Below are 24709 nucleotides of genomic sequence, written 5' to 3' on the forward strand. Positions count from 1 at the left end.
ATAGATATATAGATAGATAGATAGATAGATAGATAGATAGATAGATGAGACATTGTCTAATTAAATATGTGCTAATTTGCACATATTTCCAGAACAGAAATTGCCACTGTGGATAAAGCCTGGTTAAAAGTCAAAGTTAAAGATTTTGGATATGCATTTTTAGCACTCCATAAATCTTGTCAACAGAAAGAAAAAAAATCCACAAAGTCTTTGGTCCAGTGATTCACAAGCGCTTTTCGAATCAGTTCGTCCGAGTCATTCAAAGAACCGGTTCAGTCGAAAGAACGATTCTTTGGCGTTCACTAGTGTTCCTCAGCATCAGCAGCATTCTCCCTGAAGACTAGCGCCGTGCTTCTGTTCGCACCCCAGTTCCGAGATCTGCTTGTATATCGGTGTCTTAAAGTGCATATTCTACTTCCTAAATTCTTAAACAGCTCGTTTAAAGATGTTGGCGTGCACCGAAATGATCACGATGTGTCTCCAGTCGGCGAAGCGCGAGCATCTCCGCTCCAAACAGCAGCAGCAGCAGATGCAGGATGCGGTTCACGGACTGCCCATCTTTCACGATGTAAGTAGCCCAACGTTCGGTCAATGAACCCACCAATAGGTGACCATGCAAACATTAACCTTGAACCCAAGAACACAAGACATTTTGTTACTTCTATTAATGTAGGACAGATAGAAAGGGTGGTTATGCACATATAGAAATATAATCTTAAAATAGGTTATGCTATAAAGCACTGATTGTTATAGGTACAATTTGGGGAATAAATAATGCATAAGCTTATGAGATTATAAAGCAGAAGAAAACGAAAACCTAAATGCAATGTCATGTCTTATTTTTAGTCTTCCATTGTAACATCAGTAGCTATACACTATATATAGATAATTTACATATTTAAATATAGACATAATGCATATATAATAAAGAGGCTTTAATATACATATGAACATAAATTGTCATCTCTTTTTATTAGTGAGAATGCCTTTCTCATTCACATTCCCTTGTCATCTATGCTTATTGACTTTGATGCGTTTATGCATTTATGTTGTACAATTAAACAATTTCTGCAGTCACTGATGAAGCAAATTTGAGGGACCTGTCTGTCACGATTTCCTTCTTTTCTACAATGCAATGTGATATATTCTCTTGATATATATTGTATGTGTTCTAATGTTTGTTTTTGTGTTCATATTATTATTATTATTGTTTTTGTTCAGAATTTCTAAATTTTTTTTATAATTATATAATTGTCTTGCATGTTTATTGCATGTGTTGTGGATGTGTTTAATGTAAAATCATTGTACAAGCAGTTCCTGCTTCAGCACCTTTAAGGCTGTGTGCAGCTGTATTAGTGACAGATAAAAAGTTGCAGATGTTCTCTCAGCAGGGTTAAGTAAGCTGTCATAGAGGGGGTCTGACAACAGAGAGGATGTGTGTGTGTGTGTGTGTGTGAGTGTGTGTGTTTGTGTGTGTTTTTTTGGTGTGGTTATGTATGTTTTTGTTTATGGTCAGCCTGAAATCAAAATTGACCTTATTTAACACATTTTGCATGATTCATTAGTGCAATCTTTAATTAAAAAGCATTAACTTGCTTTGTCTCTGAGACAACTCTCCTTTTGGTTAATGTTATCTGGTAGAAATATACTTTTGGGTTTTTTTTTTTGTAGTTGCTTAATAATATTGTAATTGTTGTTGTATATGTTTTGTAAATTATTTAATATAATGATTGATTTAAAAAAAGCATCACCACTGGGATAAGTGGAGAAGCTCTGGAGAGTGAAATGGATCTTCCATTGCAATCCACATTCATTGTGATATGAAACGCTTGCTTTTCTTGATCTAATCAATTCCAGATGGATAAAATCAAGTCCCGTCTTACATTTTTATTCTTGAATATCCTCATATCCTCCTTTCACGTCACATTGTGGGTTGCAGAGATTTTATGTTAACTTTACACGCAGCTCCAGCTTTTGTTGTCTGTAAATTAAGAGCATATGGAGATACAAAAAGTCAAAGGATTGTGTTTGTATCTTAAGATTTGGTCCTTTAGTTTGCGCTTGGGGAAGAAGAGTTGCGTGTCTTTGAGCATCACTGCAAATACAGAAAAGTTTTCTGACAGTTCTGATGTGCCTCATGATTAATGTTGCTGCGCTGCTCGGATGAATTCAATCTGTTCAAGCGCAGGCTGATCTCAGCGTGTGATTCTGTCTTATATTCTCATAGTTCCATTAAAGAGACGACTGCTAATGTTGTTGTCTTTTGTCTTGCATTTCAGATCATGTTGAAGCATCTCTTATTTATGAATTTGTCTTCAGGATGTAGAGTTATGCATGAAATTAAATATTGCAGGAACTGCTACTGAGCCTTCTCATATCATCACCAAACTAGAGTTTTAAATTTTATGAAGAGGTCATTGTAAGTGCAAGAACTCACAGCCAGATTCTAGAGCGTTTTAATGTGTTGCTAGGTGGTTGCTAGGGCGTTGCATACCGTCTGGCATGAAAATAGCAGCATGTATATGGAAATAAAATATATGACATATATTGTCCAATATCAAGAGTGATATTTTCATAAATATTAATTATTAGTTTATATATAATTTTCACATATGTGAATTCTCTATGTAGATGAAAATATAAGTTTATAACATATTTATAAACTTCCCATGGTAAAATTTGTAAATGTGAATATGTTAATATGATCTATATAATGTTTTATATATATATGGTTATATGTCAACAATATATATGCAACTATTAAAAGAACATATGCGAAAAATCTTAAGGTTTATATATATTTTTGTATTTTTTAAGTACATGTCTATCTTTTATATTATATAATATAAACATGCTGGACAGGTTTAATGATGGAAACATGACATTTATATGTCCAAATATATATCACACATACATAAACATATGTATTTGTTTGGTCTAGACCTGTTAATATATGAAATCGCTTCAATTTATAATAAGTTTCATATAATTTTTACTTCACATATGACAATATATTTAATATATGAAAATTTTATGTATGTATATCAGATTGAGATTATTTGCCCTAGGGATAAATGACCCAAATTGAAAGAAATGAGGTACATGACCTGCTAATTAAAATATTACATGACATTAAAAGTTGCTTGTCTCAAAATGTGTCTCAAGTGTTGAAATATCGCTTCTCGCAACACTCGGACAGAGGCTGTGTTTGTGGGAGGTATTTATTCGCTCCCCGAGGCGATAATTGCTAATCATCTTTCCCGGGTCCATATCCTCGAAATTTCTACAGCCGACTGACATGAGAAGAGCGAACAGCTACTTATAATTCCCTCGGCCCGCGTTTGAAGCTCTTGTGTGCTCATACTGAACCGTGGGCTCTGAAGGAGAAAGAGATTTGGATTAACTAAGATGCTGTCAGGCCTATTTATAAACCGTGACTCAACTGATATTGTGCTTTGTGAATCGTTTGTTCTCTTTCTAGTGAACGGAGTCAGTAGGACCCGTGTCTCCCCACTGGCTCAACACCTGCCAGAGAGCCATTGGAAACGATCTCTCGGTAGGAAGCTTAGATGACCTTTAAAGGACATTGTTAATGATGCATTATCCTACACTTATCTTTTGGCAATGCACTATCGCACATCTGGCTTTTACAAACCTTATTGTGTCATATAAAGCTGAAGAATCAACACACATGCGACCTGCTTTTCATAAGCGAAGTATATTTCACCTTTTAATCTCCATCCCGGTGTCGTTTTGCTTAGATTAATCTGCTCTAAAGGGATTAGTCAGCGCTGGTTTGATTGTGTGTGGCTCTCAGCCAAATGCACACAGTGTGTGAATGCAACTATTGGTTTTAGTTAATACCATTTGTCTGAATGACATTTTAATTCTGCAAGCCAGTTGTTTGTATTTTATTAAGCTTGTGAAACTGCACTTTTTATGTAAATGTTAAAGGAATAGTTCATCCAGAAAAGAACATTCAGTCATATTTGGTCTCTTCAGTGGATAGTTGTTTGTGTTTTGTTAATTTTGTGAAACTGCAAGAAAAGAACATTCAGTCATATTTGGTCTCTTCAGAAAAGAACATCAGTGTCTCATCAACTGATGCTCTACAGTGAATGGGTGCCGTCAGAATGAGAATGAGAGTCCAAACAGCTGATAAAATTGTAGTAATTATCTTTGTGTAAAATTTTGGATCATATGTGGTTTTTTTTGTCTATACATGAACTTGAATGAGATTTCAGATCTTCATCAGAGGAAAAGATTAACATAACAGCATTGACATTTTTGCATGAAATTTTCCTTTAAATTAAATCTCAAAGATCTCAGATTCATCCATTTGCACAAACTGCTTTTTATAAATGGTTATGTTGTTAATACTGAGGCCTAGACAGAAAAGCTGAGTAGTTATTCTGAAGGTGACACACTACTTCAGTTCTCCTTTATTTAGCTTGTTTTTGCCTTGTTTTCCTGTAAAATTCAAACGCGTGCAGCTGTGTTTTATAAGATATAATAAACTGGCCACCTGACAATGTATGTAGATCCCAGAGGAGAAACACAGCTCTCAGTAGTGGTGCTTACAAAGACCAGAGCTTCATAAACGAAGTAAACAGCAGAGAAGTGACTTCAAAAAATAAGATAGCATGCTAATGAGAAAAAAAAAATGAGGAAAAATAAGCAGAACTTGTGCATATGAAAAAAAAAAAATCACGTAAACACATTACAAATAAAATACATGCTATAAATGATACATATAATATTTTGTAATAGAACATAGTTTTCTGACCTAGAACCTATATTTATATTGGAAATATATTAGACCCTTGTACGCAGCCTCACTAATTCAGTCACAGAATAAGCAGAGACCTGCAGGTAATGTGATATTATTGAAGACTGAGACTTGTAAATAAACCCTTGTGGCCATCGACTTTTATTGACAGTAAGTTGCCCATCGAAAGTGAAGGTCAGATGGTGTTAAAAGCACTTGAGGAGTCAAAAATACAACAACTCTAAAACAGTGTGGTGACGCGTCCAGGTGTGAAAGAGCTGTGTTTAGCCACTAGATGATTGTACTGTCAACACCTACATAATCCTCACAATCAAACTGTCCAGAAATGTTCTCACCCTGAATCTCAAATGAGTCTCAGACCTTCACAATCTGATATGTTTGGCCTGAGGAGCCAGTGGAAGAAGCAGGAGTGGTAAAAAAAAAAAAAAAAAAAAAAAAATGCCGGCTTTGCCCTTGAGCAAACAGCAACCATTTGTTACGTTATGATGATTTTGAGTCTGTGTGTACCATTTCTTACAAACATTATACACAATTAAAGACTTCTGCTGAAATGCTTGAAATTTGTTTTTAGCCAAACATAAATTGTGCCAACATTTATTTATAAAACGAAACTATCTTTCAAAAGTTTGGGGACAACATTTTTTTTTATATACAAGAGAAAAAGAAATTAATACTTTTATTCAGCAAAATGCATTAAATTGCTCAAAAGTAAAGACACTGATAATAAAATAAATGATTTCTATTTCAAATAAATGCTGTTCTTTTGAACTTTCTATTCATCTGTGAATCCTGAAAAATAAAATGTATCAGAGTTTCCACGAAAATATTGAGCAGCACAACTGTTTTCAACATTGATGATAATCAGAAATGTTTCTTGAGTAGTAAGGCATATTAGAATGATTTCTGAAGATCATGTGACACTGAAGACTGGAGTAATGATGCTGAAAATACAGCTGCACATCACAGAAATAAATTACAGTTTAACAGAGATTCACAAAGAAATTAGTTCATATAAATTGTGATAATTAACAACAGAAACAAACACAGTAAAGCTCTAAAGGGGCAGTTCATTAAAGACATTCAGGCTAAATTATATTCAGTATTGATTTCCACCAATCTTCTACGCTTCTGAATGCTGCTCATATTGATAAACTGCCCATTGACTGTTTTTTGTTTCTATCTCTATCTCTCCACAGATTTTCCGTCGAGCTGACAAAAACGGTAAGTCTGACCTTTTGCTATGTCACATTTAAATTGTTTCTCTTGTTACTTTTGTGCAGCAGTTCAGTTGCAAGTCTTATTTCAAATTCAAATCAATGAAATGAAAAGCATTTTTTCTTGCTTTCTGCTTAGTCACTGTAAATAAACCGTTTGCATAGTTATTCTGCAGCAATATCCTGATGCATTGGTTTCAACATCGTAAATGAGTTCAACATTGTCTCAGATGTTTATAGACAGTTTATAGATTAGATACAATGACACAAATGAGCCAATAAAATTAATGCAAATAGCAGCTCAGATCATTTAATCATGGAAGAATATGATGAGAAATGTTTGAGTTCATATTGAGATCTCAACATTTACATTCATGCATTTGGTTGAGTGAGTTTTAGAGCTTTCAAATGATACATTTTATTTATTTATGCATTCCCTGTAAATCGAACCTTCAGTGGGTACTTATAATGCAAAATGCACTTTTATATTGTTTTTGAACATTGTTAAGTGTCTGCACTGCAGTGTGTACACAAAAAAATCCATCCACTTTTGTTATTTTCCCCATAAATCAGTAACAGTATCTCAAAGCTGTTCAAGAATGTAACGTCATTCTGGAACAGGCCCCGCCCACGACTGGTAATGATGGTTGCATCTGAAATTGCATACTTCCCTACTATATAGTAGGCGAAAAACAGTGTGTCATGAAAGATGTATGTCTGAATTCACAGTACTCAAAACAAGAGGTGGCAAAAGGTACCAGAATGACGTACTACTTCCAGCGCAAATTTCTGAAATGTGCATATGATGGATAATAAGCAATCAGATAAGGCCACAGGAGAGCATTTTTTAATGGCAGTGACGCAATGCAACTGAAGCTAATAGGTCACAACGGCAATATGGCACATGGAGTATGTCCAGATTACTTATAGAACATACATTTTTTTGCAGGTGTAATCAAGAGAGTATGCAATTTCGAACGCAGCCTATCTCTGCCTTATATTAGCTTAGCTCCTTAGATAATTTCAGACATGTGCGCACAGAAAACAGTATATCAGAAGAAAAACCATGCAAATAATAAACTTTCATGATGTCAAACAAACTGCAATGTCATGTGCACATGACATAATAATCAAATGTAAATCAGATGTTTTGTTTTGGTGGAGTATCTAAGGCATGAGCTGTAAAGGCTCCACCCTCGTCAGCTCATTTGCATTTAAAGAGACATGCACAAAAACAGCACGTTTTCACATTTCTGTTAAAATTGGTCATTTTCAGTATGGTATAACAAATAATCTGTGGTGCACTTTGAGCTGAAACTTCACAGACACATTCTGGGGACACCTGAGACTTATATTACAAAATGGGGCATAATAAGTCCTCTTTAAGGGGGTAGTTTACCCAAAATGTTGTCATCATTTACTCACCCTCATGTCATTCCAAACCTGTATGGGGTCCTCTTTAAAGGGGTAGTTTACCCAAAATGTTGTTGAAAAAAGCTGGTCCCCATTGACTTCCATAGTATTATATTCCTGACTGCGGACCAACAACTGTTTGGTTCTTCAAAATTCATTAAAATATCTTTATTTATGTTCAACATAAGAAAAAAATGACATGAGGGTGAGTAAATTATGAAAAAAAAATTTACTTTTTGGTGAACTCTTGCTGTTGCTTGTCTGATCTTCTTCAGACTTTTGATTGCTTCTCAGACTGGAGCACAGTTTGAGACACTGTTGAGATCTTTATTTGCCTCTCAGTTAATCTTATTTCTGTCTAGAATACAATTGCGATGTTAATCAGGTCACATCTTTCTTTCCTATGGGTGCTGAAGAGAATTTGCTTTGTAATTTCTGGGAATGCTAATACAGGGGGTTGCAAAAAACTTTTCATTTTTATTCATAATGCATAATGTCTGATGAGTTTGAAGCCTGAGAGTAATCGGGGTCCCTCAGGCACATGTGCGGGTCGCCCATTGCTTAATCTGAGCCGGAGCCAATGGCCAGCCTGTCACGAAACGCCTGTTTATTCTTCAAAGGCCTGTAATGCACGAGGATGGCGAGGGCGAAATGAACTGAACAACACGCTGTCCAAACAAATCAGAACTGAGTGGCTGTCGCTGGGGCAGCACAGTCCTTTCAGAGGTCATTACTATTGTTCCAGAATGCCAATTACCTTCTTGCCACTTCAATCATGCTCTCATCATGACCAAGAATGGAGAGAAACCGAAAGAGAAGTGGAGTCTCTGATTTTAATAGTTTTTTTTGAGAATTCGAAATACCATTGTTGGTGGGCTTTGCTAAGGCTGCATCAATATTATTACTGCTCATAGTGAGTTTAATCAGACCTCTAATATTACATGCTGTAATCTTTGCCATTTTACTTGCAAAAAATGTGCAAAACGAGGTGGAAAAAACACAGATGTACATCGAAGGAGGGAGCTGAAACTTGAATATCAGAGAGTTGAGAATGGACCACCTAGCAACCAATCAGAATACCTTAGTGACCACCCTGATGACCCTAGCAACCACTTAGGACAGCATAGCAACTACCTAGAACATCATTGGAACCACCGATGACACTGGAGCAACCACCCACAACACCCTAGAAACCTCCTAGGGCATCCTAACAACACCCTAGCAACCACCTGTATCACCCTAGAAACCACCCAGGTCAATCGAATAACACCCTAGAAACCACCTAAATGACATCCTAGCAACCACCTACAGCACCCTAGAAACCACCTAGAAACCACCTATGACATTCTAGCAACCATCTAAGGCACCATAGCAACCACCCACAACCCCCTAGAAACCACCCATGACACCCTAGCAACCATCTAAGGCACCATAGCAACCACCCACAACACCCTAGAAACCTCCTAGGGCGTCCTAGCAACCACCCACAACACCCTAGAAACCTCCTAGGGCGTCCTAGCAACCACCCACAACACCCTAGAAACCTCCTAGGGCATCCTAGCAACACCCTAGCAACCACCTGTATCACCCTAGAAACCACCCAGGTCAATCGAATAACACCCTAGAAACCACCTAAATGACATCCTGGCAACCACCTACAACACCCTAGAAACCACCTAGAAACCACCTATGACATCCTAGCAACCATCTAAGGCACCATAGCAACCACCCACAACTCCCTAGAAACCACCCATGACACCCTAGCAACCATCTAAGGCACCATAGCAACCACCCACAACACCCTAGAAACGACCTACTGTATGACATCCTAGCAACTATCTAGGACACCATAGTACGACACCATAACGATCACCCACAGTACCCTAGAAACCACCTGTGACACCATAGCAACTGCTCACAACACCTTAGCAACCACCTACACAACCTAACAACAATCTTAATATTTTTTAATATTTCCCAAGTCGAGTTTCGTCCAGTAAGCCAATGATGGATCAGAAAGGGTCGATGCAGTGAGCTGCTGTCAAACTAGAGCGCGGTTGCTAAGTAGAGCACTGCACTAGACGAATGGGAAATAAAAACAGAGTTTGGCTGCTATTCTCCTCTTGAGAATAAACTGAGCTTTTAGTCGAGCTATAGCTCTCCAGTGAGGATTTCCAGCTCAGCGACTTGAAGGGAGATTATTTAAAGATTAGAAGCTGAGTTGAAACCAGCCCGTCCTGCTCACACTAACCTAGTTAATGAACGCTCTCCCACAGGCCTGTGATGAGCAGACTCTTACCGGTTCTTTCTAAAGCCAACTTTTCTGGGATGTGGTTGTTAAACTTTGAAATTTCACTTTGAGGAAGGGATTATACTGATTAGGGCTGTGTAATTAAGTTTAGAGTATTAATTAAATATTTTCATTCAAGGCCTTTAATTTTTATGTGAATGTGAAATACCACCTATAAGCATTTGTTTTGTTTTCTGTCCTAAAATGATATACTGTTCAAGACCCATTTTACTTACAAAAAAAAAAAAAGTTATTTTAGAGTTATTTATGTGTGGTATTGTGGTATTTATTCACATTTTTTTATTTCTAGTTTTATATCACATTAATTTATTGACACATTGATTTATATAGATTTATGTTATTAATATTTTAATTTTTTCAGTTTTAAGTTAAATTTTTATTTTTTTTTAGTTCTAATTTTAAATTTTGTTTTGCATTTTTATTATTCTTTATATTTCTATTTAGCTTTAATTTATTTTTATTTCAGTTTTAATTTTAATAATTTAAATATTTTAATTTAAACATTTTATTTCAGCAGTTGCCAAGGCTCCATTTCTAAGATGTTTTCTTTTCTTTTCTTTTCTTTTCTTTTCTTTTCTTTTCTTTTCTTTTCTTTTCTTTTCTTTTCTTTTCTAAATTTTTAAATTGTAGTTTTTTAATTGTTTAAATATATACTAAAAACATGTATTGTGTAAGAAAATACATCTATGGGCATGTTAAGGGTTAGTTGGGTTATTTAAAATTTAAAGCATTCACCAGTGGCAGATTTAGACAATTGCTTTTTAATTTCAATGCTGTAATGATATAATACTCTGCTAGTTAACAGTTATGTGTAATTATGTACATTCAAATAGTTTCCGATGTTTTTAGAGTCACAATAAAGTCAGTTATTGGTAGTTTAACTTCATGAATTAACATTCATCTGCAGCCCAAAAACTGCTCAACCAATCATGCAAATTTGGGGCGGGGCTATTTGTTTGACTGTCCAATGACAGACAAGGAGCAGGGTCGGTATAGTTTGTGAAACCTGTTTGAAAACAGTCATTATGTCCAGATTTGCATTTACATGCTGCAGCTTTAACTGCTTCAATATTCTGGTTGTAGTTTGTACTTCTACTAGCTGTGTCACCCCAAAGTCATCTGTGTTACATAACAGAAGCGTATTGCCTGAAAGAAGGTCCATCACTGCCGGCCAATCCAGTGACAAACGGCACGTCAAGCGTGTCTGACGGCCCCTTCGGTGGGGCCCGAAATACTGGAGCTGTCAGCACAGACACACACAGAGGGAAAGAGAATGTAACGAAAAAGGCCTCAAAACAGGCTGAGAACGCCCACTGCGACTGTCTCTTCACATTCAGCCACCGCATTCCCTTCTGCTCTTCTGCATCCTCCTTCCCCAAATCAGGCGCTTTGCAAATGTTCTAGCTTTCTGTCTGTGTTTTCATCATTTCTCCGTCCTTTCTCATCCTCTTCCTGCTGTCTCCCTCTCAATCCCTTCTTTATTCCTCCCTCTCTCAGTGTGTGTTTCTCTCAGCGCTCAAACAAACAGACAGATTGGGTCGTGTTTCAGAGTGTTTGTATGCTCGCGTTGCATCTGTTGACTCAATCTGACAGCGCTGCTGGTTGAGTTAGCGGCGGAGCAAACCTCTCAGAACTGGAGAGGAAAGATGAGTGTTTTTATGAGGATGCCGGGGTTGAAAGTATGGGTCTGTGAAACTGACAAAAATATATATATATATTTTTTTTTTTATATATATTTTTATAATGATAATTAAACAATATTTGAGTGTGTGGGAGGAAATATAAGTATATTTTTTTTTTTGTATTTATGTATGTAATGGTTATTGTAATATGTTTGAGATTGTGTATTGTAGGTGGTGTCGTTACAAACTGGTAAGTTTTGGATAGCAACGCAACTATGAATGTGCCAATTGTGTTGCTGTGTATGCAGGGTCAGAGAGCTCTCAGATTTCATCAAAAATATCTTATTTTGTGTTTTGAAGATGAACAAAGGTCTTACAGGTTCGGAACGACATGAGGGTGAGTAAATAATGACAGAATTTTCATTTTTGGGTGAGTTAATTAACCCCTTAATGGGTGATTCATTGAATCATTCGTTAAAACGATTCGTTCAAAATGACTGATTCATTTAGAAACGAAGCAAGTGACTGTCACAACAAATGGATCTTAGAATCACTGACTCAAATGATTCAAAATTATAATCACATTTGTGATTGTGCACACATGCTGATATTCGGGAAAAAGCAGCACTCTTGCTTGTGTGATATCACTTAACTATATTATATCTTATGAATATATATATATATATATACAAAACTCTATACAGGGATATGCTTTGCTTTCATAACTTCAATTATAAGGACATTTTAGTTATATTCTAATAGGCTTTAAAACTTACCTCAATGATTGTCAGGAAAGAGGAGAAATTACGAATATATTTAAAATAGGTGAATAATTAATAAAATAAGTAAATAATTGTGGTGCATTTAGACTGATGAGACTAGGGACCGATAATCAACCATCCACAACACCCTAGCAATTTCTTATATAGAGTAATATTAGGTTTTATTTTATTTTTGTATATTTTATTATTTTTCAAGGTACTGTCTTCTTTTCCTTAGCTTGAGTTGAATTATCTGTAAAAATTGCCTTTTTTCAGATCTGTTCTTAGTAAAGTTTATCTGACAGCCATACTGAGATGAAAAATGACATGCAAAAAACTGCAATTGTGAATGCGAAAGAGCTTAAAGAAGCAGATGACTGGAGGTTTTGTGATGAAATAAAGCATTGTCTTGGCAGCTCGCACAAAAGCCAGAAACTGTCCTGTGAAATCCAAATCTAACTTTGTCTCTCTCGCATTTAATATGAAAGAATTTCCTTTGAACCAAGTCTTGAAAAAAAATCAGTTTCTGTGTACATAGAAAGACAGTGGTTCTTTTAAAATGTGCTTTAACTATTGAAATTCAGTCGTTTTTGCCTTGTGTGGAAATAAAACTACTTTAGGCATAAAGTATTCATTTGCAATATCATTGCAGTGTCTTGTTACTGCAGGGTAATTGTGTAACTCATACATAAATGCATAATTATGCATCCAAACAGCTCATAAGCTATTAAAATGTCCTCATCTTAGACTTTATTTATGTTTAACACATTAATTTAATGCATGCATAATACATGCATTTAGCTTTAAGTCTGACCACCTGCTGTATATTTATTTGAATACGCTCTTGATGATTTACTGACACTTTCAGCTTGTGTTCAAGCAGGGATGAAGAATGAATTATAATTCTTTCTTCAATGCACAGAATGAATTTCTCAGAAAGTCTCCTTCACACTGACATTCAGCCGTTTCTCCCATTGTGACAGCTGTGAGATGTAATATACGTTTTAGCCTCAAAGAAACTCTTGGCAATTATTTTGGATCCTTACAGCGATGGACAGACGTGGGCAGGAGAAAAGAGTCGTGTGTCTGCTATTGACCCGCAGGGTAGGTTCTGGATGGACTGCTGAGTCGGTCTCCGGTGAACAACTGGTGACTTTTGACACAATCACTCACTTTTTAAGGTACATTCAGTGCCAAGCCATTGGAGAGCAAATTTACCAGTGTGAAAAATATTAAACTCTGGTGCAGAACTAAAATACCTGGTAATTTTGTCGTACCATGGATTCACCTACAAATGCAAATTTGCCCCTCAGGTCAATGTTTCTTCATCAGATTTTGAGAAATCTAGCATTGAGTATTTGTTTGAGTAATGGATGCTCTGCAGTGAATGGGTGCCGTCAGAATGAGAGTCCAAACAGCTGATAAAAACATCACAATAATCCACAGCACTCCAGTCCATCAGTTAACATCTGGAGAAGACAAAAGCTGCATGTTTGTAAGAAACAAATCCATCATTTAGACGTTTTTAACTTCAAACCATTTCTTTCATAATTATCCATAATAATAATCCATAAAAACACTTCCTCCAGTGAAAAAGATAGACTGGAAAATTTTATCCATTTTACAGAATTTATTTTGTTTTGAATTTTTTTTTGATATTTTTAGGTTTTTTTGTATTTTTTTTTTTTTTGTTGATCGCAATGCACAAATGTGCATGTTTGCATAATGATTTGCATTAATTCCTTTAGTGAATTTAGTTTTAAAACAACCCAAAGGTGCATGCAAATACATTTAGATTTAGTCATTTTGCAGACGCTTTTATCCAAAGCGACTTACAATTGGGGAATACATAAAGAGATTGTTCTTAAAGAGGCAAACAGACACAGGAAGCGCTCATAATACCAAGTTTCAGGCATTTGTTCAAAGTACAAGCTAGAAGAGGAAGGAATAAATAAAGAGAAAGACAAAGTTTTTTTATTTTTTTAATTTAGGATGAAGTCAAGTAGCATCAAAAGAGATGAGTTTTCAGCTGGCGCTTGAAATAAACAGTGCTGTCAATGTTTTTTAAATACCCCAAATCCATAAGTGTTTGAAAAGCGCAGATGTGTGTGTAAGGGAAAACAAATTAGGCTTTAACAGAATAGATCCCTAAAGTAACTGTAGCAGACGACGTTCTATCACACTGCTCCACCCTCGCTGAAGGAAATGTGTTTGAAGCACAGCATGGGATGGGATGGGTGGGAAACGCTTAGGAAGATGCATTAGAGTCTGCTGAGCCCCACACAACAACACAGAATAGCACATTCGTTTGAGACTAAATAAGGCAGAGCAGCAGAGAAGATAAAAGTCTCCTGAGAGCCAAACGCTCTTCTCCGGGGTCTCCATTAACCACAAGAGCTGCGGCAGATTGGAGCTCTTACTGGACTTCAGATAGCTCTCAGAATTAAACTTTGACCTAGAAATGTCTGGCGATGTTAAAGCAAGAAAAAAACAAAGCAGATGTGCACAATCCATAGATGACCAAACTCGAGCTTGATGCTCATTTCCAATTTTCATGTTTAAATCTGATTGAGGATGTTTTAGATGTGGCCTGAATCAGTCTAAAAAAAGCACAATTTACCATATGGTGTTCATCATATCATCAAACAAATATTTATTACAAATAATTGTAATATAATTTCATATTTTGCATATATTGCATTTTTGTGCATATTGGATATTTTGTTATTAAATTAAGTGATTTCTCCTTATTAAATGTATGCATATTAACAATTTAACTCATATTGTCCAATGCATTTGATACAATATTTGAGATGTAATGTACATAAATATATATTTTTAAATATAACCGATTTTATTTTATATTTAAATATGTTTTTAAATACAGTATACACAACTGTTCAAAGGTTTGAGATCAGTAAGAATTTTGAATGTTCCTGAAAGAACTCTTATGTTCACCAAGGCTGCATATATTTAATCAAAAATACAGTAAAAACAGTAAAACTGTGAAATATTATTGCAATTTAAAGTAACAGTCTATTTATACTAAAATGTAATTTATTTCACATAAAATCTCACATAAAAAAAAAATCACAATTTATTTCATGTAATTTATTCTTTAGAAATGATGGTGCATAGAAAGTTAGAAAGCATTTATTTTAAATAAAAATATTTTGTAACACATTATAAATGTGTTTGTTACTTCTGATCAGTTTAGTGCTGTAAAAATCATACAATCCCCAAACTTTTAAATGGCATCATAGTATTATATATTAAAATTAACTTTTATCACTTCTGTGTAATATTTCATATTGTGCAAACAGATACACATTTAATATATTTAAGTTTATTTATTATGATTAACATTTAAATTTGTTTTGAAATTGGTACATTTAATTAATTTAATTGATTATCACAGTTATTTGCTAGCATCCAAATGTGCTTTAGAGACTTAAAGAAGTTCTCTGGAGAGAAAACTGCAATCTTTCTTTCTGCTCTGAAAGTGCTGATGATTCTTCCAGCATAATTAAATTTCTACGCTAGATATTTTTTTAAGTGCTTCTTTGGCTGATTAGTTTGTACTTGAATTAGACAGAATGAAGAAGGTGGCACTATTTGGCTCTGAAGCGGAGAGTCTGATCAGTGATAACGTCTCTGAAGAGACTGAACCCAGATGGCCGTCAAATTTGCTCTTGAATTAATTGGAGACGTTGGACAGTGTTCTAATGCGCTGAATGTGTCCACTGTCTCTGTGAGCCTCATGTGTAATTAAGAATCCATTTGGACACAAAAAAAAATATTTTTTAACTTTAAAAAAAACATTCAAACCATCTTTGTGCAGATTTGTGAATCAGATTTGAGGTCTTGTTGAGATTTCCTGTTTCCGCGTGGTTTTCAGGGTGGTTTCCTTTCTGTTTTTTCTGATCTCTTACCATTTACCTTTTAAACAGAATCAGTCTAATTATTGTTCTTTTTTGATTCATCAATAGTTGATGTCTAGATCAAAATGTGTGCTTTAATAAGTGATGCTTTGAGTGTTTGACTTTAATTTCCATTGTATTGTTTCTCAGAGAGGAGTGAAGTGATGCTCTCGTCTGATCTCTGGCCCTGGAGACAGACTGCTTCTCATTGCAATTTCTCTTTGATTGATGCCTGAAACTTTTCTCTGTTCCAATATAAAAGTTCTCAGAGGCGCAAACTCAGGCTACTTTATATATCACTGTAGAAAATATAATAACTTCCTCTGAATTTATTTCCTATTTATGTCTTACTGTTTTATCTTTTACACTTTATTTTATGCTTGTTAAGTTTTTTAAATCTTTTTTGTTATTGTTGTTTTGATCTAATTTTTGGTGATTTTTTTTTTAGTCAAAGGTCTTTTAGTATAATTGTACAAACATCTTTTGCTGTCACATATTTGTTCATTTTAATCAAGTAAAGGTCAGAATAACTGCAGTAATATCTCCAGATGAACTCTTACTGGACTGAAGCAGCTCAGCTTTACTTGATCCTCCATCAATCATGTTTTTAGTCTGAAATCTGATCATCAGGATCTTTTGAGGAGCGTTTGTTTCCAGAAGCTTTACTTTCACTGTTCCTCAGCGGAGGAATGATCTTCACAAGCCTCCAGAACATCTCACATCTTCTGAGGAGCCTTTATTTCTTCATCTCTCAATCAGCATTGCATTGCATTGCATTATTTGTTTCAATCTCATCTTACTAAGACATATTATTAGAGATATAGAGTGACCACTGATAACCTATTTATATGCATTTTTTTTATGTTTTAAAGATCTCATTGATTTACATTTAGTTTTTTCCTCCATATTCTCACTATATCAGACTATATGAGCCATAAATACCTGATGCATCAAATATGATATCAAAAAACTTCAATAAACTGTTTTATAATGTTAGTTTTTTTTAAGAATTTTTTTTTATGTGTATTGTTTTTTATGGTTGGTTTTTTTGTTTTGATAATATTATTCAGAATACTTTTGGCATGGATTTGCACAGGTATTTCTCCAGTATTTCCTTCAGAAAACATACAAATCTTGTGATAGTATTTTCTGCACATGATTTTCTCTTAGGCTAGTAGATATTGGCTTTTTCAGATCTTAGACACCTTAGAGTTCTTAGAGTTTTCCTCTCACATTCATGTTGTGAAAAGTCATTCGCCGCACCTGACTTCAGGCTGAAGGGTCGTCAAACCTCAAATGCACAACCACAGGGACTAAAAGCACCTCTGGTGTCTTTCAGGAGGCTGATAAATGTCAGAGCCGAATGCTCAGCGACGTGCTCAGGGAGGAAGTGATGTAGACGATCTGTCAGCCATGAATGAGTGCTGTCACATATAGACGTGTATATTTCTCTTTAGACTCTTGATAGATGACACCTTCTCCACTTTACCTAATAATAAGAGCAGATGCACTGACAGCAGATGGTAGTTCACATATCAAGGTTGATCTACGACGTCTGCTGTCAGTAAAAAGCACTGCCAGGTGTTTATCTGACCTGATAAAGACACTCGTCGTGGGCTGAGGAGACTGTATTTCAGACGAAGTAAAAGCTGTCTCAGCCTCCAGTCATTTTACTGATTGTTTGATGAATGTTGCACAGAACTAGTCAACATTGCAAGCTCCAACCAGACTGCATTGCAATTTCAAGAGTCAAGGTGCACAGGTTTTTGTATCAGGCTACCAGATAATCAAATTGATTTAATATTGATCTTATTTCAACTGTTCATTGAAATCTGCATTACTTTTGCATAGACACACGTTTCCACAATTAAAGGATATTTCATGTACACAGAGTTTTTTGTACTTAAACTGACTCCTTAACATCAAGTAAGAACAAAACAAACTGTGATCGGTTGCTTTGCATGTTTATTTCTGTCTAAATGGGTATTTGAAATTTATTATATATTGCAACTCATTTACAAAATTCAATGCTATTTCTCTGGTGCAATTAACACACTTAATTAATGCATTATTGCTTATGCAAGGTTGGCTGTAAACTTAATATTATTTTAAAAAGACTTTTGTCTACAGTTTTTATTGATCATCATTGCAGCAGTAAATAATGCGAAGAGCATTAGAATTGCATCTATAGAGATGCACGGTGGTCAAGAACACTTTCTGCATTTTAAGATCAATTCAGATGTTTTTGTGATGCTGTACATTCACTTTAAACTCACCTGATTGTTGCATAAGATGCTGAGATGATATTATGAACAATTGTGAAGTGAAGATATCATGAACGAGTGAAGATTAAGAGCTAATTTCCAAAGGTTTGTGGCATCAAATCTTTAGAAGATTCAGTTTTGTTTGAGGAAATAAACTAGATATGCACAAGCAACTGTTTATCGAATTCTGTACTTTTTTTAAACCTACCCCTAGACAGCATGTAAAAGCAAAGCAAACTGTGATTGGTCATTTTGCATGACCATCAGCCAGTCTCTTTTTGTCTACATGTGTGTTTTTTGTCGGCGGTGTTGACCATTTATGTTGATTTTTTTATTTTGATTTTGATTTATATATTAGTAGGGCATTTAACTTCATATGAAGTCCAAATAGATTTAACACTTTTTGAGTGAGAAACAACTATTTAATGGGAGCAACATACAAACACAGACGAATATGTAATTCTGTCATTTATTTACGCTAAAGCTAATTTCCAAAAAAAAAAAAAAAGAAAAAAAAATTGTGTTTCTAAACTAGTTCTTCATGAAGTATCGACATAGAATTTATGCTCTAAAGGTAAATAGGAAAATATTTAGATGACACTTGTGACACTTTAATGATAATTAGCATTAACACCAGCTATATCAGTAAACATTTTGATGCATTAAACCCTTTTGTCTCAAAAAAAAAAAAAAAAACCCTTGGGTGGAAGCTTAGCAGCAGATTTTCTGATTGCTGATTCTCTCTTGTATCTTCTTGCAGATGATGGGAAGCTGTCCTTCGAGGAGTTCAAAGCGTATTTTGCAGATGGGATACTGACAACCGACGAGCTGCGGGAGCTGTTCTACTCCATCGATGGACGGCAGACAAAGTATGTACTTTAAACATACTGTAATAAACAAATGCACCAATTCACAAAAACCTGTCTTATTCAGTAATCACCCACAATCCAGTTTATAAGTCACCGTCACTATTTTCAGTGCAAGCATGCTTGATAATTACCCAAAAAACATGACTGTAATTGTTAATTCAAAATGTAATATTAAATATTATATTATACAATTAAAAAATTATTTTATAATTTGTATATATTTTATTTTATTATTTGTTTAATTTATTTTTAATTTTTAATAGCAATAAAATAAAATTATATTATATTATATTATATTATATTATATTATATTATATTATATTATATATTATTTATATTATATTATATTATATTATACTATACTATACTATACTATACTATACTATACTATACTGCAGTGCAGTGACTTTAAAGTCACTTGATTGTTGCATCCTCCACAAGTGCCCTGCACTAATTATTCATGCCTTTTTGCATCGATATTTGATTTGCATAATTCCTTTAGCGAATCAGATGCAAAAAAGCGTGCAATCAGTGGGCACAGTTCGTACTTTGTAAACTCTCCCCATAGTTTAGCCTTTGAGTTTGGGTGACCTGTATCCTTGGCAACCTTACATTTCCGTTCCCTAATTAGTCGCCTTTCAGAGAGGCATGATTATATTGCGCTGCTTTTTGAAGCATCTGCAGCGAAAACGAACAAGCAGTCGAACGTCGACACGCAGGAGGATCAGAGTCTAACCCGAGGTGGCGTGTGTGAATCAAAGCATTGAGAATTGTGTTCCAGGAAGCCAAGTCATCGACAGAACAAAGCTGCAAATTTGACTCCACAAAAGAACTGCATTGCAGAGCTGTGACACACACACACACACACACACACACAAAGGTCCAAGCTCAGATTTTCCTCTGAAAGTGGAGCATGGTTCTGCAATCAGTCAGAATGGTCACTGCGTAATTACTGAATTCAGATGCCCGGAGTAAATTAGTCTAGTCAAGTTAGAGTCTAAAAGAGGTCTGCTCCATGCAAAGCGTGCATCTCGACTCTTTTTAAACAGCTCTTGTCCTCATTACGACGTTGCTGATTCGCAGACCACTGGGAATTATCTGATGGTGTAATGAGATCACGTGTTCTTTATTGCTTCTTTATATGAAGTTGATTGAGTTTGTTTTAGTTTGTGTTAGTGGGCATAAATTAGACAAATGCATCTCAAGCGTACTTTTAGGAACTTTAAATCTAAAGACTGTGTGATTTCACCCGTCTAACCCATATGCAAAGGTAATATATGTACATATATAAAATATATTCAACTGAAGAAAAAACAATCATGAAACCTAATAGAAACTGGAAAATGTAATATATAGTATATCTAGCTTGGACTAGAACTCATCAAAACATGTTGATATTATATAAGTAAATATAAAAAACAGGCATGTACTTTTTTAAAAGAAAAAGTAGTACAAAAATATTCATAAACATAAAGATTTTTGTATATATTTCATTTTAATAAAGTTGCATATATAAATAAAATATATATATAGTTGCTACAAATAGTTGTTTCAATACCATATAAAAAAAAACATTATATATTATTATGTATTATTAACATGTAGCTATACAAATTTTACTATGGGGATTTAATATATGTTATAAAATTATATACCCAAATTATATCTACCCAGAGAATGTACATATGTAAACCTTCTATTCTATATGTCACCATATGTCATATAAATATATATACATGTATATATATGTCCTGATTTATCTGAGTTCATCCCTATAGTTGTGTAATTTTTCAATAGTATTACACTTTTTAATATATAAGGAAATATATTTTCTTTGTGTAAGGGTGAAGTGGTCCATTTATGTTTAAAATAAAGATTAGTTTTTGTAGTCTGTGTGTTAATAGACATCAGTTTGGACGCTCTTGTCCATGCAATTCAATTACCCAGTTCATTTAACTAGTCCCTTTTCTCCTGTCGCTTTTTCCAAACCCCTCAGTCTCAGTGAAATATTAAAAGTCCATTAATGCTATCAGGGAGCACTCAAAGCAAATCCAGCCAATTACGGAGCCTGAGTCTCTGTTTTCATAATTGTGTTTTGGCTGTGATGTCGATTTAATGTGACAACACGCACCGGGGTATTTAGACTTGTTTTCATCTGCATGAAAATATGAATATGGTGTTCAGCATGAAAATGAACAATCCAGAAGGTGTGGGATGGTGTGATTGTTCAATGCTGTATTCTTTGGCATGTTTCCTTCAGACTAATAACTCACAGTGATTATCTACAGTATAGCTCTGATTTGGGGGTCATATATTTTTGTGTCTTATTTTAACAGTGTTAACCAAGGACTTTACAATCCTCTTAAGTGATAATTATTTAAAACAAAAACTCTAAGTGTATTTTTCAACTTTAAAATTATATTATATTATATTATATTATATTATATTATATAATATTATATTATATTATATTATATTATATTATATTCTGATGCTTTATGGAGATTGTCATATTTGGGTTTTTAATATTATTATCAAATATGTGGATAATCTGCATTTTATTTTTGGGTGAGGATATTTTTGTATTTCATTTTATAATGTGAATGTAGGACTTTGCAATCTTTTTAAATTGAGAATAAAAGATGTAATCTGTATTTTCATCTCCTGTATATAATATTAAATAGTATATTTTTTTATATTTTAAAACATTATTATATTATATTATATTATATTATATTATATTATATTATATTATATTACTTAATATAAAATTCTATCTTTTATTTGTTGTTTTTGTTAACAACAAATATAAAATTTGCAATACACATTATAAGAAACTATGAAATGTAATAGAGTTTATGCACATACAAAACTGAGGGAAAATTGTGGATGTTCTTTGCTTTATGCAGATTATAGAGATTAGAAATATAGAAATATTTATAAATGTTTTTTAATATGGAGATTTAGTATAACTATATATATATATATATATATATATATATATATATATATATATATATATATATAGTACAGACCAAAAGTTTGGAAACATTACTATTTTAATGTTTTTGAAAGAAGTTTCTTACTGCTCATCAAGCCTGCATTTATTTGATCAAAAATACAGAAAAAACAGTAATATTGTGAAATATTATTACAACTTAAAATAATAGTTTCTATTTGACTATATACTTAAAAAAAAAAAATTTATTCCTGTGATGCAAAGCTGAATTTTCAGCATCATTACTCCAGCCTTTCAGTGTCACATGTAACATCCAGTCTATCACATGATCATTTAGAAATCATTCTAATATTCTGATTCATTATGAGTGTTGGAAACAGTTCTGCTGTCTGATATATTTGATGAATAAAAGGTTAAAAAGAACTGCATTGAATTAAAAAAAAAAAAAAAAAATTCTAATAATATATTTTCTTTACTATCACTTTTTATCAATTTAACACATCCTTGCTGAATAAAAAGTATTGATTTTATTTAAAAAAAAGAAAGAAAAAAAAATTACTGACCCCAAATTACTGACCAGTAGTGTATATTGTTATTACAAAATATTTATATTTTAAAAACATAGCTTCTTTTTTTTTTCTTTTTTTTTTCTTTTTATTCATCAAAGTATCCTAAAAAAGTATCACATGTTCTGAAAAAATATTAAGCAGCAGAACTGTTTCCCAACTTTGATAATGAATCATCATATTAGAATGATTTATAAAGGATCATGTGATAATGATCCTAAAAATTCAGCTTTGCATCACAGAAATAAATTATTTTTGTGATAAGTATAATAAATTTAAAAACAATTATTTTAAATTGTAATAATATATCACAATATAATTTTTTTTTCTGTATTTTTTGATCAAATAAATGCAGGCTTGATGACCAGAAGAAACTTCTTTCAAAAAACATTAAAAATAGTATTGTTTCCAAACTTTTGGTCTGTACTGTATATATATATATATATATTTTTTTGTTTATATATATGCAGGCTTGATGATATATATAGATAGATAGCAACAAATGACAGATTTGCAATACACATTATAAAACAGACACTATTCTATGCAATGGTGTTTATATAACATTATAAATATTATATAGACACTTTACTGGTGTGGAAACCAGCTGTTTGCACATGATTTATTAAATTGGTTTAAACTGCTTTAGTGTAAATCTGAGTTTGTAAAAGTCATAAGGTGTTAAAGTATAGAATATTTTTATTATAGTGGTTTTACCCCATTAGCGAGATCATTATCTCGGCGAGTTACCATCTGCTGAGAAATATCACCTCAGCCCTGCGATGTTAACAGAACCAAGCATAATTGGACTGTTTACACTTTAAAACTCAGTTGAAGCTGTGGACGGCCCACACATCCTCCTCGCTAATGACACCGCTTTCGAATCCTTGACTCTTCTCCAATTCAATTAAGGCTTTTTTCTTATGACTCATTTTATTCTCTCTCCTCTTCTCTTTCCAGTAACCTTGATACAGACAAACTATCAGGTAGGTGTGGATTATTCCTTTAAATTACCATCCTGGGAAGAAAATACAAAAATTGAAGAAGTGTTTCAAAAGGCAGTCATTTAAAAAAACAAATACAAATTTACTGACAGTTCTCACGTTCGTCACACACTTCACATTTTCTTCCTGTAAGAATGCAGAAGTGGTTTGTTATTCGCTTGCAAGGTCATACAATCTGCTTTGACTGAATTCATGCTTCTTTTAATTCTCAGCTTTCCAACTATATTGAGAATCTGCACATCCGCCGCTGTACCCTGATTTGCATATTATCCGTCTTGAAAAGCTTGCCAGATTAGGATTATATAATATGTTTAAAACTGTATTATAAAGATGATACTTCAAAGGTGCACTAGATTTTCCGGTGGATTTTTGTGCATCCTTGCATGTTTTTGAGCTAATATTAGCCACCGTTTTAAAATGCATGTGAATAATTCATTTTAATTAATTTAAATTTTTCACTGTGGGAGGTTTTATATCTTAAAAGTGAATTTTCCCCATGGAAAAACTGAACCGGAAAACCAAGTTCACTATAAAACTAAATTCATTGACTCTCAAACTCAAGCATCTGATCTATAATTCATCCTCTTTCTTGTTTCAGATTACTTTTCCCAGCATCTTGGGGAATACCTGGATGTTCTGTCAGCGTTAGAGAAGCTCAATGTCGCCGTCCTAAAGGCGATGGACAAGACAAAAGAGGTAAACTAAGATCAGAATGAGATCAAATCATATAGCAGCCAGGGGTATTATTGTTAAATAAAGCTAGTACAATATTTTTGTCAATTGAAATAAAGCTGCAATAAAATAAAATATAAATATTAGAAAGCTAAAAGCTAAAAGAAAATTAAAACAATTATTTTCAATTAACTGAAATAAGTTACTGATTTAAAATAAATAAAACTAAATAAAATGAATAAATTTTAATAGTAATATATAAATAAATAAATTAGTTAAATAATTGCAAAAGCACATAAAATTCTAAAAAATAAACTAAAAATAAAATAAACTGAAATATAACAT

At 33.7% G+C, this 24709-nt stretch overlaps 1 protein-coding gene across 1 annotated transcript in view; it reads left to right on the top strand.

Moving 5' to 3' along the window:
- Window positions 1-281: 281 nt before the first annotated feature.
- The window catches only part of necab3 (N-terminal EF-hand calcium binding protein 3), a 38975-nt gene continuing 14547 nt past the window's right edge, over window positions 282-24709 (top strand). The window contains 5 exon segments of the mRNA XM_042726672.1: window positions 282-568; window positions 5986-6010; window positions 19055-19163; window positions 23649-23674; window positions 24291-24388. Of these exon segments, the coding sequence (XP_042582606.1) occupies window positions 446-568; window positions 5986-6010; window positions 19055-19163; window positions 23649-23674; window positions 24291-24388 (381 nt within the window). The 5' untranslated portion in view covers window positions 282-445.

The sequence above is a fragment of the Cyprinus carpio genome, chromosome B6, assembly GCF_018340385.1.
Source record: "Cyprinus carpio isolate SPL01 chromosome B6, ASM1834038v1, whole genome shotgun sequence".
Classification (NCBI taxonomy): domain Eukaryota; kingdom Metazoa; phylum Chordata; class Actinopteri; order Cypriniformes; family Cyprinidae; genus Cyprinus; species Cyprinus carpio.